Here is a 13,365-nt window from a genome sequence, read left to right as displayed (position 1 = left end):
ATAATAAACTGCAGAATCTGTACAAAAATATAAAATAAATTTGGGCAGCAGTTTCTGAACAGCCATGTAAATGCAACACTTAAAGAAGACTAGTTAATGCCTCCAAAGGGCTGAATTGCTAAGTCAACCTATACAGGGCTAAAATGCCAAAAAGGTACTGAGATTATCTAAATAATAAATTTTTTACCTCTTGCAATAAAACTTATAGAAAAAATAGACAAATATGCACATGCAAATTTACAGCTTTCCCCAACATAATCCTTGTGCTTAGCTTTTACAATTCAATTTGTTTGTCGTAAGATCATAGTAATATTGTCTACAATATGCATTCTTTCCTATACCAGGGTATTAGGTCTTCCTTGAGGAACCACTTTAAAAAAATACATTGAAAGTGGTCATACATGGATGAAGGCACTCCAACTCTGCTTGAAGCAAAAACTAGTGTGATCCTTTTCTTTTAAAAAAGGCAAGCAAGGACGCATGCACAGTGCTGTGAATTTGGAGGGGCAGGGAGGGAGAGAAGGGTTGTGAAAATACTACCAAGTGTATATACTGGTACATAAAAAGTCGTTATACTTTAAGACCCAACAAGCACCTCCATTATGTGATCCAGTTCTGTGAGGTCCATTTTGAAAGGCTGATTTGGGGTTACTGGCTGACTGCTGTAGGGGGCTAGAGTTTTTAGGAGATCATCTGCTGACACAGGAGCCATTTTTGAGGCAGCTCCTGTAGCGGATGTGCAAGGGTCAAAATCATACATAGACGTGTCAATGTCAGCAAACAGAATATCATCCAAGGTCAAGTCTGTAAGGAAACCTGTGGAAGTTGTTATCTCAAAATTGCCGGGTAAAGAGTCCATGAGTTTTGATTCACTTGTTCTGCTCTCTTGGACTCCCTCAGACTTTTGAACATTAGACTCACTGGAGTTATCTTTAGAGTCATCTGTTGTTGCTGCTGCTTCTGTTGCTACTACGACTGCCTCGGTAGAGGTAGGTGTTGGACAGAGCTCCTCAATTTCGTCCAAGGCCGAGGAGAAACTGTCTTTTACCGGTTGGACAGCTGGAGGTGGTAGTTTTGTAGGACCATCATGCTGGACAGTCTGGGAAGTGCAAAAAGTGTCCTCCTCAAGCAGAGAGGCTGGGGTGAGGCAAGACTCCAATGGTGTAGTGCTTACTAGGTCGGTGGGGTGAACTGGCTGAGAGGCAAGATGACTGAACGCAGGCTGAGCCTCTCGAAAGCTGTCACCCAGAGGGTCAGTAGGCTGTGAAGTGGTGATGAACACAGGCCTCAAGCTACCTTCTTGTTTGAGTTCCTCCTGGATTCGCCTCAGCATGTTGTTAATTAAAACTGTCTTTTGCAAGCTTGGCTCTGTTAATGGCCTGTGGTTATAAAGTTTCATAAGGGAAATGTTGAAGATAGTCTGGCGCTGTAAGGTGTAAGACACCTTAGATGGACCGTCAGTAGGAGACACCACTTTGCCTTCCAGCCCATCTTCATGCTCGTCAAACTTCCGCTTTCCTCCTTTTCCCAACATATATCTGAAAAAGAGGGGGGAAACCATTACAACAAATCATTAAAAATATTTATATCTTACAGCAAAACATTGTCTTTATGCTTCACACCAACAGCTCAGTGTCCAACAGTTTCTACCTACCCTCAGCAGATGTTCTACATATCAGTGACACAGATGGGTTTGAATCAGATCCCACTCATACTGGTTTCCCACTAGAGTAACTCCATTGACTTCAATGGAGTTACTCCTGATTTACACTGGTGCAATGGAGAGAACAGAATTAGGCACAGATAGCTTTTGCTCTGACTAGACCTACCTTAGTACAATGCTACGGCGGATAATTTAAACAAACCTAAGTCAGTAAACTCAAAGTATGGTTACAGCAGCAACTGTAACCCAGCCCTCTGCACACCTGTAGCATTTACACTGTGCACTGTACAAGGGTGCAACTAATGCACGCTGTTAGGTGCACTAGTTGCATCCTTCTCATGCCAATATGGGCACACAGGGCAGAAACTAGGCTCTTCCATTCCTCTCCAGCATTTGCTGCTGCTTCCATCCACTCTGCGGCGTTGAGGCTGAGTGTTCTGCCCTCCTCCCTGCTAGGTGTATGCCTTCAAATATAGCTCTACTGCGGGCATTAATCATTCCCTGAGTTTTGAATTTACATTACCAATCATAACACTGCATTTAACTTAGGGGCTTTTATACTGAAGTTCCCTTTTTATTTTAAATTAAAAAAATTCCCAGCAATTGTACACTGAGAGATCGCAGAGTCAACTCTCTGGCATTCCGGATATATGTATACCCCAACCTGCTGTTTTACTCAAATGATTAAAATGAACTCTAGACCAGGAAATGCTCGTCTCACCTCTCCAAAGCACATACATGACAAATGAGGGAAAAAATCCTTTCAAGTCATTTAGTCCATCCTCCTGCCAATGCAGGATTGTTCTCTCCTGTGTATTCTCCCGTTTAGCATAACATTAACGGCTACAGCCACAACTTTCAAAAAGTGACTATAATTTGGGGCACCCAAAGTTCAGGGTGCCCAAATTTAGACCCCTTAAAGGGGCCTGATGTCCAGAATGTGCTGAGCACGCACCCTGCAGAAATCTGGCACCCTATAATCAAAACACACACACAAAAAATCACTGATCCTGGTCTATTAGAGTATTTGTTTCTAGGCACTTCAATGTCCCAATCCGAGGCAGTCACAAATGCACAGCTAAGCTGGTCACCCTATTAACACTTAGCACTAAGATCATAATGGTCTGACAGCCTACCCTGCCACCACCTGCTCGTTGGCTCTCCCTGCATATTTGCAATCACTGTGGATCTTAGACCCTGACTTTTAAAGGTATTCAGCGTTCCTCTGCTCAAGGTTGCAAGGCCTAGGCCCAGATTCGCAAAGGTACTGAGGTAAAACCAGTGACAGCTAGGCACTAAATACCTTTGAGAATCCTGGCCTAAGTGGTTCACATGGCTAAGTCCCATTTTCATTTTACGCTCCTATGTGCCTAAAATCACATCTGGAACTGGGACTCGGCCATCTAAGTCACTTAGGCAAACCTGAGAACTTTCCATTTTAATTTACTTAAGGGAAGGAGCTTCCATCATTCTGTTCGGGGCACTATTTAGGCTGAACAACAGGAAACGTTTCCTAACAGTGTTGTCAAAAGTTTCGTTTCACTCATTTTTCACCTTGTTTATTTGAAGAAACATCATCTGCCTTTTTCCAGTTGTTAGATTTTGCACGTAGAACATCCACACGCATCCGATGCGCATATCTGGCTAATCATACTGAATCAACAGGGAAACGACACACTACTGCACATGCACAATGTGTCTTATTTTTAAATGCCTAATCAAAGCACATTCATCACTGAGGCCTACATACATGTCAAGTTGGAAGCTTAAAAATTTCTTTTGAGGTATCAGAGGACAACATTTTTTAAAAGTGTCAGCATGCACACACTTTCCTAACGCGAAGATAAATTTAAAAAAGGACCATCAGAATTTCGTCCAACTTTCCTAGGAACATAAACTGCTTTTGAGCTAAGCAAAGCAGCATGGTGCTTTTCCAATCACAGATGTTTTATCAGAAAGTTAGAGCGCACCTGAAAAGAGAGGCCTAGAAAGTGTTGCCCACATCTAACCAGAGCACCATAATTGTGACCATATTATTGTCGGCAGCATTCACTGGGTGGGAAAATATCGTATTTGAGATGCATAGTAATCAGCTCAACAAACCAATTCTACCATCATCGTAACAGGTGCACCTTATGCTACACACTTGGGTGTACAAACAGTACTCTAGGGGCGGAACTCAACTACTTCTCAACCACGTGGCTCTTCCAATAGTTCTGGAAGCACACAGAGGTTTTGTTTTGCTTGGGGTGTTTTTTGAATCTCAATTATTACTCAGGAAAATGGATTTCAAAGCCTGATGTAGAAATATATTTTCTGCTACTGATGGCCTCCAGATATTCTTTCAACGCTTGTGAGATTTCAGTCTTGGGATTTTTTCCCCGATAATGAGGCTGCATGGAATGAATATATTGTACAAGAAGTTTTATTGGACGTAATCTAAACAGTTGAGAAGAGAGGCCATCAATACATCTCCCTTACCTGCACCACAAGCTCCATCAACCCCATCTGAGGAAAATCCTGCAGAAGGGAGAAACTCTACGCTGCTCTCACTGCATCAACCCACTGTGGGGGCTGGGGGGGGGAATATCGCAAGTTCACACAGGGGGTAAAGGGTATATAGGTCCCTAGCAAGCCCACATGTGCACAAAAGCCTCCCCCCTTTGCATTGTTCACTTGGCTCCCGCATGCCAGAGTGGCACTCTTCACACCCAGGAGTTGTGCTACCGCTGGCTCCCTGCCCGCCCTTCCCTCTTACTGGGGCAAGGGGGTAAAGCAGAAAGCGAGGAGCAGAGAACTCGCATGCTTTTACCTGGCGACAACACAGAGATTAGCGAGAGTGCCTTGAAACAGGCCTAACGAGTGAGAGCATGGAGTCAGGCGTGTGCCACTGCAGAGAGGCACGCCTGGAATGCTGCACCTACGTTTACTGCAATGAAGAAACGAACCACAGAGCTGCTGTCCCCTCACCAGCCTGGCACCTCACTCCCCCAAGCCCATGGAACTCCCAAAGTGCAAGGTTCACCTGGAGGGCTATGCAGGGGACTGGAGGTAGGCTGGTGGGGCAGTGCGTCCTTGGTGTTGCTTCCCTTGCTCTAACAACTCTGGAGCCATTCTGACGGGTGTTTTCTCCTGTCATCCCCACCCCATCGGACAGCAGTGGAGAGGAGGTGGCCTAGGAAGATTCTCATTTAATCAAGACCATCTCTGCTCAGGCTCGCCCCTTTCTCTTTTTTATTTAGTAACATGTACGAGGGGAGGAGGATCATAGTCCCCCTGGTAAAGCACAGAGTGGCAGATGAGATCAGCTCCAGATGCAGAGGGAAATTACAACAGAAATATAAGTAGACTTGAACCCCAAGCCTGACTCTTACACAATCCTTACTGTGTTGCTATAAAGGTCTAAAGCAGTGGCCCCCAAACTTTTCACGGTCACCCCCCCTTTACTCCTGTTCACATCTCGGGGCCAGGAGCGGGGCAGTGTGGTTGCAGCAGAGAGCTGCCTCAGTTCATACATGCGGAATCGGGTGGGACTGTACTTGGGATTGCACTCATGCTCCAGTGGCCGCTCTATTTGTCCTGTGCTAGCTCGAGCAGAGCTAGTGTGTGTAGGTCTACACAAGCTGGGCATTTTGTCTTCCAGGTGCTATGCAGACAAACCCTACCTAGGAATAAAAAAGAACCGTGGCCTGGCTGTGGCTGGCCCAGATCAACTGACTCAGGCTCAGCTCAGGGTCCCGGGCTCACAGGGTCTCAGAGCTCAGGCTCCAGCCTGAACCAGAATTTCTACACTGTAATTTTCTAGCTCCTGTGAGCCAGAGTCAGCTGACCCAGGCTCTGGGACTCAGTGCCCCAGGGCTTTTATTGTAGCATAGACATATCTTAAGAGACAACTTCTGCGGTCCTTATTCAAGCAGAATTCCCAGTTCACCTGATGTGAGTTTGGCCTGAGGAAGGACTGCACTGCATGTACCCACTGGTTTAACTGTTCTGCAGCTTTCATTTGAATTGGTTTAAGATCTCTAACCTTTCTTCTCAGCCCCAAGCTCTGCTTTTAAAATTGCTCCTAAAACAAAAGCCTTTGCAGAGTGGAGGGGAAGAGGCAGGGTAAAAGAAGCATCAGGGAAATATTGACACATTCTGAAGTTTGTCTAACACTGAATCTAAAACAAGTGTGGGGAAAGTCAATCTTTATGGTTAAAAATAAATCCAAACTCCAGATCTCTTTCTGGAGTTATATGCAATTTAAAAAAAAAAAGGGGGGGGGGGCAAAAAAACAAACAAACCTAAGAAAAGCTGTGGAACCTGTAGGCACTAATCCAAGTTTCTTGGCTAGCTACCAAGAATCCTTAAGCCTGGAATCTCGGGTGAACGAAAACTCTGAAATGTAGCATTACCCCATGGAAGTCTGTGTTTTTTCTCATCCCTAGTGCCAATTTCACGGAATGCTCAGCCTCTTTTCTTTTTAAGAGTTCTGCAGGGGCACGCTTCCTTTCACTTCAAATGTGTGTGCCAAGAGCAGAATCGCGAGGCTGGCAGACATGGGATACATCAAAGTAAGTGTTCGGAGCCCAGCAGCTTTAGAAGCTTTGTGCTAGGATGAGCACTGGCGGCGTTACAAGCAGAAAAGGGCTCCATTATAAGAAAACCTATCAACAGAATATAACGGCCGCCATACTGGGCCAGGCCAAAGGTCCATCTGGCCCAGTATCCTGTTTTCTGACAGGGGCCAATGCCAGGTGCCCCAGAGGGAATGAACAGAACAGGTAATCATCAAGTGATCCATCCCATCACCCATTCCCAGCTTGTGGCAGACAAAGGCTAGGGAGGGATGCCATCCCTGCCCATCCTGACTAATAGCCATTGATGGACCTATCCTCCATGAACTTATCTAATACTTCTTCTCCAACCTTGTATTTAAAGCAGAGCTTTTTAATGGTGTAGGGACTGCTGGAGAAGTTTTAAAGTTTGTCAGTCCCTGGAAACTAGAAAATATTCACTGTACAAAGCAAACCCTTCCTCCCTCCCATCAAGAGGAAAGCAGGCAGTTTGGGTGGCTAACACAGCCTTCCCATGCTAAGTTTTTTAAATGAGCTGGTTTCTCCACTGGGCACCAAAGAGCGCGGTACCTGAAGTAAGCTCCTAAAGTGACACACACACACACACTCTCTCTCTCCCCCACCCCCCATATTGTTTTCCAGGAAGCTTAGAAATGACTGAAGTCTTCCTGTACACATGACTGTTTAGCTTTCACATATCATTCAATCTTTATGTAACTCAGAGTGCTGTTGGTGTCCTTTTAAAAGATAGAACGTATCAAGTAACTCAACTTCACCTACTAACTTTACAGTATTTTCACACTCCAGAAATCCCCTATCAAATGGGTCTAAAACTTTCAATCTTCAGAAGTAGCTATTTCTAGCCTACACAAGGAGATTTTCATTTCCCTAACTAGGGGCCTAGAATGACTAGCATTAGAACATAAAAGCTTTTTAAAATATTTTATTCCAGACCACAAATGGGAATTGTTTTGAAAAAATTCCATTAATTACTTGTTCATTCTGCATGACTCCTCCCCCGCCCATCACCAATGATCTTGTGTCTACATTAAAAAACATTTCAATTTTGCACATATTGACTTGTTAAAGTATCAAGTGATTTAAAATAAAAGATACTGAGGTAATATGCACCACATAAGAAACACTCTCTCCAACTTGACTCCACTGGTCTTGGTGAAGAGCTCACTCCTACACTCCCAAGTCAAAACTCCTATTGAGGAGCTGAGAAAGCCAACTTACAGGTCTGGCTAGGCAAAGAGTAAAAATTAGTGTAAAATTAAATATATTCGCACCCTCCACATCTAGGAAGTCACAGTAAGTCTGAGAGTACACCTACATTACCCGCTGGATAGTGATCATCTATCGGGGATCGATTTATCACATCTAGTGTAGACGCGATAAAATCGATCCCCGATCACTCTGCTGTCAACTCCTGTACTCCACCGCAGCAAGAGGCGGAGTCAACGGGGGAGCGGCAGCAGTCGACCCTGCGCCGTGAGGATGCGAGGTAAGTCGACCTAAGATACGTCGACTTCAGCTACGCTATTCTCGTAGCTGAAGCTGCGTATCTTAGCTCGATTCCCCCCCAGTGCAGACCAGGCCTGGGCCAGACAATTATAGAAGGCAGGGACAAATAATCTGACAAAATGCAGTGCTGTCATGGACCATTTGGTATTCTCAGAACGGCAGTGCCCAGTAAGAACTCCAAAGCATATTACATCTGTTAGGAGCTGGTCTACAATGACCTCAGGACCTCTTCCTGGCTACACAGGTTCCTTTTCCTTGGTATTTGTATCCCATTTCTAGTGATGCCTTGCAACATATTTCTGTATTTGTGTTTACGTGCTATTCATGTCAAGCCCAAAGATGAATGACTGTATGTTATGGCCATGCGTTTTAAGATTTGATGTGGTCATGGGCATGAGCTACTTTTAAAGGGAGACAATGTAGAACTGATTCAGCCATTCAAAAGAAAAAGAAAAGTTGCTTTGAGATTTTTCCAGAGATATTAGCCACAAAGTAAGCTTCGCCGGCTCCAGCTTTTGGACGACCCAGTCCAGAAAAGTATCTAAGATCCATTCATTCTGTTTCAGAAAGTCTGAACTTGCTTTTTTGTCCTCTGCACTTTAGGATGATTACATACACTCTAGTAGAAGATGAACTTTACAAGAGTAAAGTTCGTGTCATTTAGCACAGTGGGTTTGGTTTTGTTTTTAATTAAAAAGACAAGTGATGTTATTGAAAAACATCTTTTGCCCTTTGTGAAGAAACTGGTTTTGGTTTTGTTTCACCGAAGAGAAACAGCCCGAAGATGGTGGTTCTCTAGATCCAACAGCAAAATGATTAGTAAGTGTGGGGAAGCTTGTAACATTTCTGGTCCTAATTACTGATATGAGTCCTTCACTTTCTCGAGAACACAGATCCATACACATCTTTGAAGACATATTTGCCAGTCCTGGTCACAAGGGTATTCTTTGCTATTGCTGGGCTGAATCGTGAAGTCTTTACTAATTGGGAATTTTGCCTAAATAAGAACTGCAGCACTGGAGCCATAAAAAGTAAAATGAAAAAGAAAATGGTTTGGTCACCTTCTACCTAGCCCAGGGGTGGGCAAACTTCTTGGGCCGAGGGCCACATCTCGGTGGGGAAATTGTATCCAGGGCTGGGGTAGGGGGTTTGGGGTGCAGGAGGGGAGCTTAGGGCAGGGAGTTGGGGTGCACAGTGTGCAGGCAGAGGGCTTAGGGCAGGGAATTGGGGAGCGGGATGCAGGAGGGGTTTGGGCTCCAGCCCGGCGCCACTTACCTAAAGCGGCTCCGGGGTGGCAGCGGCGCGCACCGGGGCCAGGGCAGGCTCCCTGCATGCCTGCCCTGGTCCCACACTGCACTGCTCTGGGAAGCGGCTCGAACCAGGTCCCTGTGCAGCCGCCAGTTCCCAGCCAATGGGAGCTGCGGGGGGCAGTGCCCGGAGGCAAGGACAATGCACAGAGTCCTCTGCCCCCCGCCCCCGCGGGCCGCAGGGACGTGGTGCCGGCTGCTTCTTGGAGTGGAGTGGGGCCCGCGGCACCACACGGGGCAGTCCCGTGGGCCGGATCCAAAGCCCTGAGGGGCTGGACCCGGCCCACGGGCTGTAGTTTGCCCACCCCGACCTAGACAATACAGGCTTGTTCCCTACTGTATATTCTCCAAGGTTTTGTCCAGTTTAATTTTAAATGTCTCCCATTCACAGTGGTTTTTCTTGGAAAGCTATTCCAGAACACAAAAGCCCTCATTGCTAATAAAAAGGTTATTTTAAAAAGCAGTTGAACACCTCAAGAAATATATCCTACAGAATCCACAGAACCGGAGTCGGATCTTTAAGAAGCCATATCCCCCATCCTTTCGCTTGCGCTGTCACCTTCGGAGTTCTCGATGCTGAATGGCTTAAGACTCACTCTCAAAGCTAACGCTGAGTGGCTTTTTAAAAGGCACTTGCATAAGTCTCAACAATTCACAGGCAGTGATTTGTCCTCATGGGTCCAAAGTTTGAAGGAAAGAGAAAACCAGGAGGAGCTGGTGTGTGCAGGGTGGCTTAAGGCAGACCTGGCAGCGTCTACTTCCTGACTGAAATCCTGTGTAGCTGAAACCACAGCACTTACATAAAAATTAAAAGAGGGGAAAAATGGATTATTTCACTTTCTTTTCTCTCAGAAAAGAACTAAAGCTGAAATCCTGCAGGGTGAAAAGGGAATTTGGGGAAATTTTCTCTTTTTAACTCTGAGTATGCAGCTTTTCAAGCCTCAGTGGTGATCGCTCTGAGATTTTAAGTTTTTGAGGCACTTTCTGCGCTGCCTCTGTAACATGGAATATTATTTCTCTTCCCAACTTCAAATCTCGGAGGGACAAATTCTGGTGAAACTGAAGTCAGTGAGTGTTTTGTTACAGACTTCAATGGAAGCAGGGTTTGGCATGCAATGCCACAGGACCACGAGTAAAGGGTATTTTGGGTCTATTGGGTAGTTTAACTGGCAACAGCATGGGCCAGAGCCTCTTATCCAGCCGATCTGTGTTTGGCACAAGGACAGGAGTGGGCAACTTTAAGCCTTTTTGATACTCCCAGATCCTAGGGCTGGTCAGGGCAGCCAGAGGGACAAGTTTAAATTACACCCAGCCACCTATGGGTTCAAGAGGCCATTTGGGCAGTGAGCAGCAAGCAGAGCAAAAGCACACCTATCCATATACCTTTCCCCTCAACCACACCCTTGAGTGAATCCCTCACAGAGCCAGACCTGCCAGCTTTGTGTTGCCCAAGCAGGGCCCAAGATCTGGCCCCTAAATTCCTGGCAAGGATGACACTGGTTGTGCCAGCCTATGACCACCACTGGCCAGAGGAAGGAGTTAGAAGATTAAATCTGTCCATTTAGATGGAAGCCCTCCAACCTCCTAAAGGAGCAGCACCTTCTCCCACAACCACTTGTTAAAGCTAGCAAGGAAGGGTAATTACCCAGGGTAAAAAGCAGTTACTCAGCTCTGGCTGGAGAAAGCTAACAAATCTAGCATCCATTTCTCATTTCACTTTGTATTTTTTAAAAATCCATATGTACTGGGTTTTAGCTCAAGGAATTGGAAGAACAAATTATGTTGATTTAAAAACAAAACAAAAACACCCACAGTCCTTAAATACACACTTCCCTAAAGATTTTGTTTGCTTGGTACAAAGGGGTCTTTAAATCCTGGCATAGCAATGTCACACTAGGTAGCTAGTATAGTACGTACTGCATGGCAATGCACAACTAGATTTGATATGCTGCAGCTGGCTCCGAATTTGTACATTAACTGTTTTTGCAAGACTTCTTAGTGTCTGATTCTGATCTCACTGATGCAGGCTGAACACCAGTGTGATTCAACTTACTCCAAAGGAGTTTTACTCCAGATTTACACTACTGTAGGCAAGAATCAGGTCCTAGGTCTTGATATTATGGGCACGTGACGGGTGGGAGAAGCCAGAAGAGATGGAAGGCTATATGGAAAGGGACAATATTGGGGTTGCTCTCCTCTCTGACTTTTAATAGTTAGGATTTCCCATTTACAGTGTGTTTTTTCTAATACCAAGTTGTTAGTTTTAGGTCAGTTCTGACCTAAGTTCCCTGTAAGCTGCGCGACTGTGCAGCAAGCTATCAAGGGCCATGCAGGCGGGAAGAAGCGTCTCTCCCCCGGCCCCGGGCTGCTGCGGCGAGAGAGGGCTGGGGGGAGTCCTCTCTAGCCACCGCAGCTCCGGGGCAGCTTTCACCCCAAACCCCTCATCCCCGGCCCCACCCCAGAGCCCACACCCCAGCCGGAGCCCTCCCCTCCCCCCACACACCAACCCTTTGCCCCAGCCCTGAGCCCCCTACTGCACCCCAAGCCTCTCATCCCGGCCCCACCCCAGAACCCGCACCCTCAGCTGGATCCCTCACCCCCCTGCATTCCCTTCTGACTTTTTTTTTTTTTTAAAAGGAGTAAAAATATTTTTTTTAATAAGCATTCACAAAACTCTCTCCATTGAATATAAAAATTTTCAGTGCTGCACTCTCAGAGAGCACAGGGCATCACTCACATTCACCAGCCTTCTCTGCACAGTGCTAGCAATAACTGTAAATGCCAGGTGGTTTTGGTGTGTATTCAGTATGAAACTACTCTCCCCATTTGCTTTTGTGAGGGGCATTAAAGCAAGTTTTAAACCTCAGTTGTAGAGGCTAGTACAAATGCACCCCATACACGTCAACTCAAGCCAGAATTTTCAGAGGTGCCAGTCATGCACAACCATAGACGGCCGTGGTGTGTGTTTAGTTCTTCTGAAAATCTGGCTGGTTTTACACAGATACTGAAGTAGAAGCACTGACACCTGGTAAATTTATAATAATGCTTAAACAAAAGAAAACAAAAAACCCACAGGGGAAATTTTTAGTAGCTATCTTAAGTAGGCTTTAGTGCAGTGCATTGAAAGTTATGGAAGTCGTAACGATAGGATGCCAGAGGAAGTTTAGAATCTCAGTATAGGAACATGTGAAGTCCTGCAGTTATCGCTGGAGTTCTACTTTGCACTTCCAGGAGTTGTGAGGTCCCTGCAGTGACATCCATGTTAATTGGAAAGTAAGGTGAAGCCTTCCCTAACAAATAAGCAATGCAATTATAAAGCAAGTCAATAGTGTAAAGCCAGCTAACGTGTTCCAGCGATATTTTGAAACTGTAATCCGATACTACTGTTTCCATCCTCGTGCCTTGCCTGCACTCCCTTGTTGCATACTGTACTATTTGAGGCCCAGAGGGCAAGGCAAGCTCTTGCTGTTTATTAATGATCAGACACTGCATTTCGACTGAGATCTGCATGCACACCACCCGCACTACTTTCTCGATAGTTTCTTAAACTTGCAGATTATTGAAACCATACCAGAAGGTTAACCTTTTTGGAACAACTAAAGCAAGCAACCCCTCCTCCTCCTGCCCGCAACTCTCTCAATTTAAATCTCCAACAGTTTTTACTGTGCTAAAAAAGGCAAAGCCACTCTAAGCAAGTCTCTACTCTTGCTGTCTGCTAAGTTTTGCAGGAAGCATATGCTTCTATTAAATTAGAAACAGTTTCTAATGCTGTCAGTTTGCTAAGTGTAACCTTTTCTCTTGGAAGAAGAGAAGCTGGTTTAATGTTTTTGACAAACTGCACTCAGCAAACAAAACTATGTCAGATGAAGCTGGAACAGGCTCCAACAAATATCATTTAAAATAAATTAGGGCCTCTCAAATGACTATTTAATAAGAGGAACAGGTTTTGTATGTTAATAAGAGCGTTTTAATATTAAGAAATTGTATTAAATTTTATTGCCCTAATACAAGTTGAAGTCAAATTTACCCTCCTTTGCTTGTTAAGCCATTAAAAGTTACACTGAAAGAATTAGAAGGTGATCAAAAGTACACAGGTGCTGTATATGGAAGGAAGACTAGGCACTTTAAAATGGCCACCTGAATAGAAATTACGAGCAAATAACACAGGCAGTATAAAGGCACAGATGACTGAAACAGAAAAAGGATCTTCTTTCTGATACAAAGGAGAACAAGTGATGTGTTTTTAGAATAAAGTATTAATGTGCAAAAAATCCAACCAACCAAACAGTGCTTACTGTCTGGCGGGGAG

At 45.1% G+C, this 13,365-nt stretch overlaps 1 protein-coding gene across 4 annotated transcripts in view; it reads right to left on the bottom strand.

The window, feature by feature from the left end:
• Nucleotides 1-251: 251 nt before the first annotated feature.
• SERTAD2 (SERTA domain containing 2) overlaps nt 252-13,365 on the bottom strand; it is a 93,309-nt gene continuing 80,195 nt past the window's right edge. For all 4 annotated transcript variants that reach the window (XM_074947163.1, XM_074947164.1, XM_074947162.1 and 1 more), the window contains one exon: nt 252-1,538. In XM_074947163.1, coding sequence (XP_074803264.1) covers nt 578-1,534 — 957 coding nt within the window. In that variant the 5' untranslated portion in view covers nt 1,535-1,538 and the 3' untranslated portion in view covers nt 252-577. The remainder of the gene's footprint in view (nt 1,539-13,365) is intronic.

Source organism: Natator depressus, chromosome 3, assembly GCF_965152275.1.
Source record: "Natator depressus isolate rNatDep1 chromosome 3, rNatDep2.hap1, whole genome shotgun sequence".
Classification (NCBI taxonomy): Eukaryota; Metazoa; Chordata; order Testudines; family Cheloniidae; genus Natator; species Natator depressus.
Note: the sequence above shows the minus strand (reverse complement) of the source record. Positions and strands in the feature narration are given on the sequence as shown.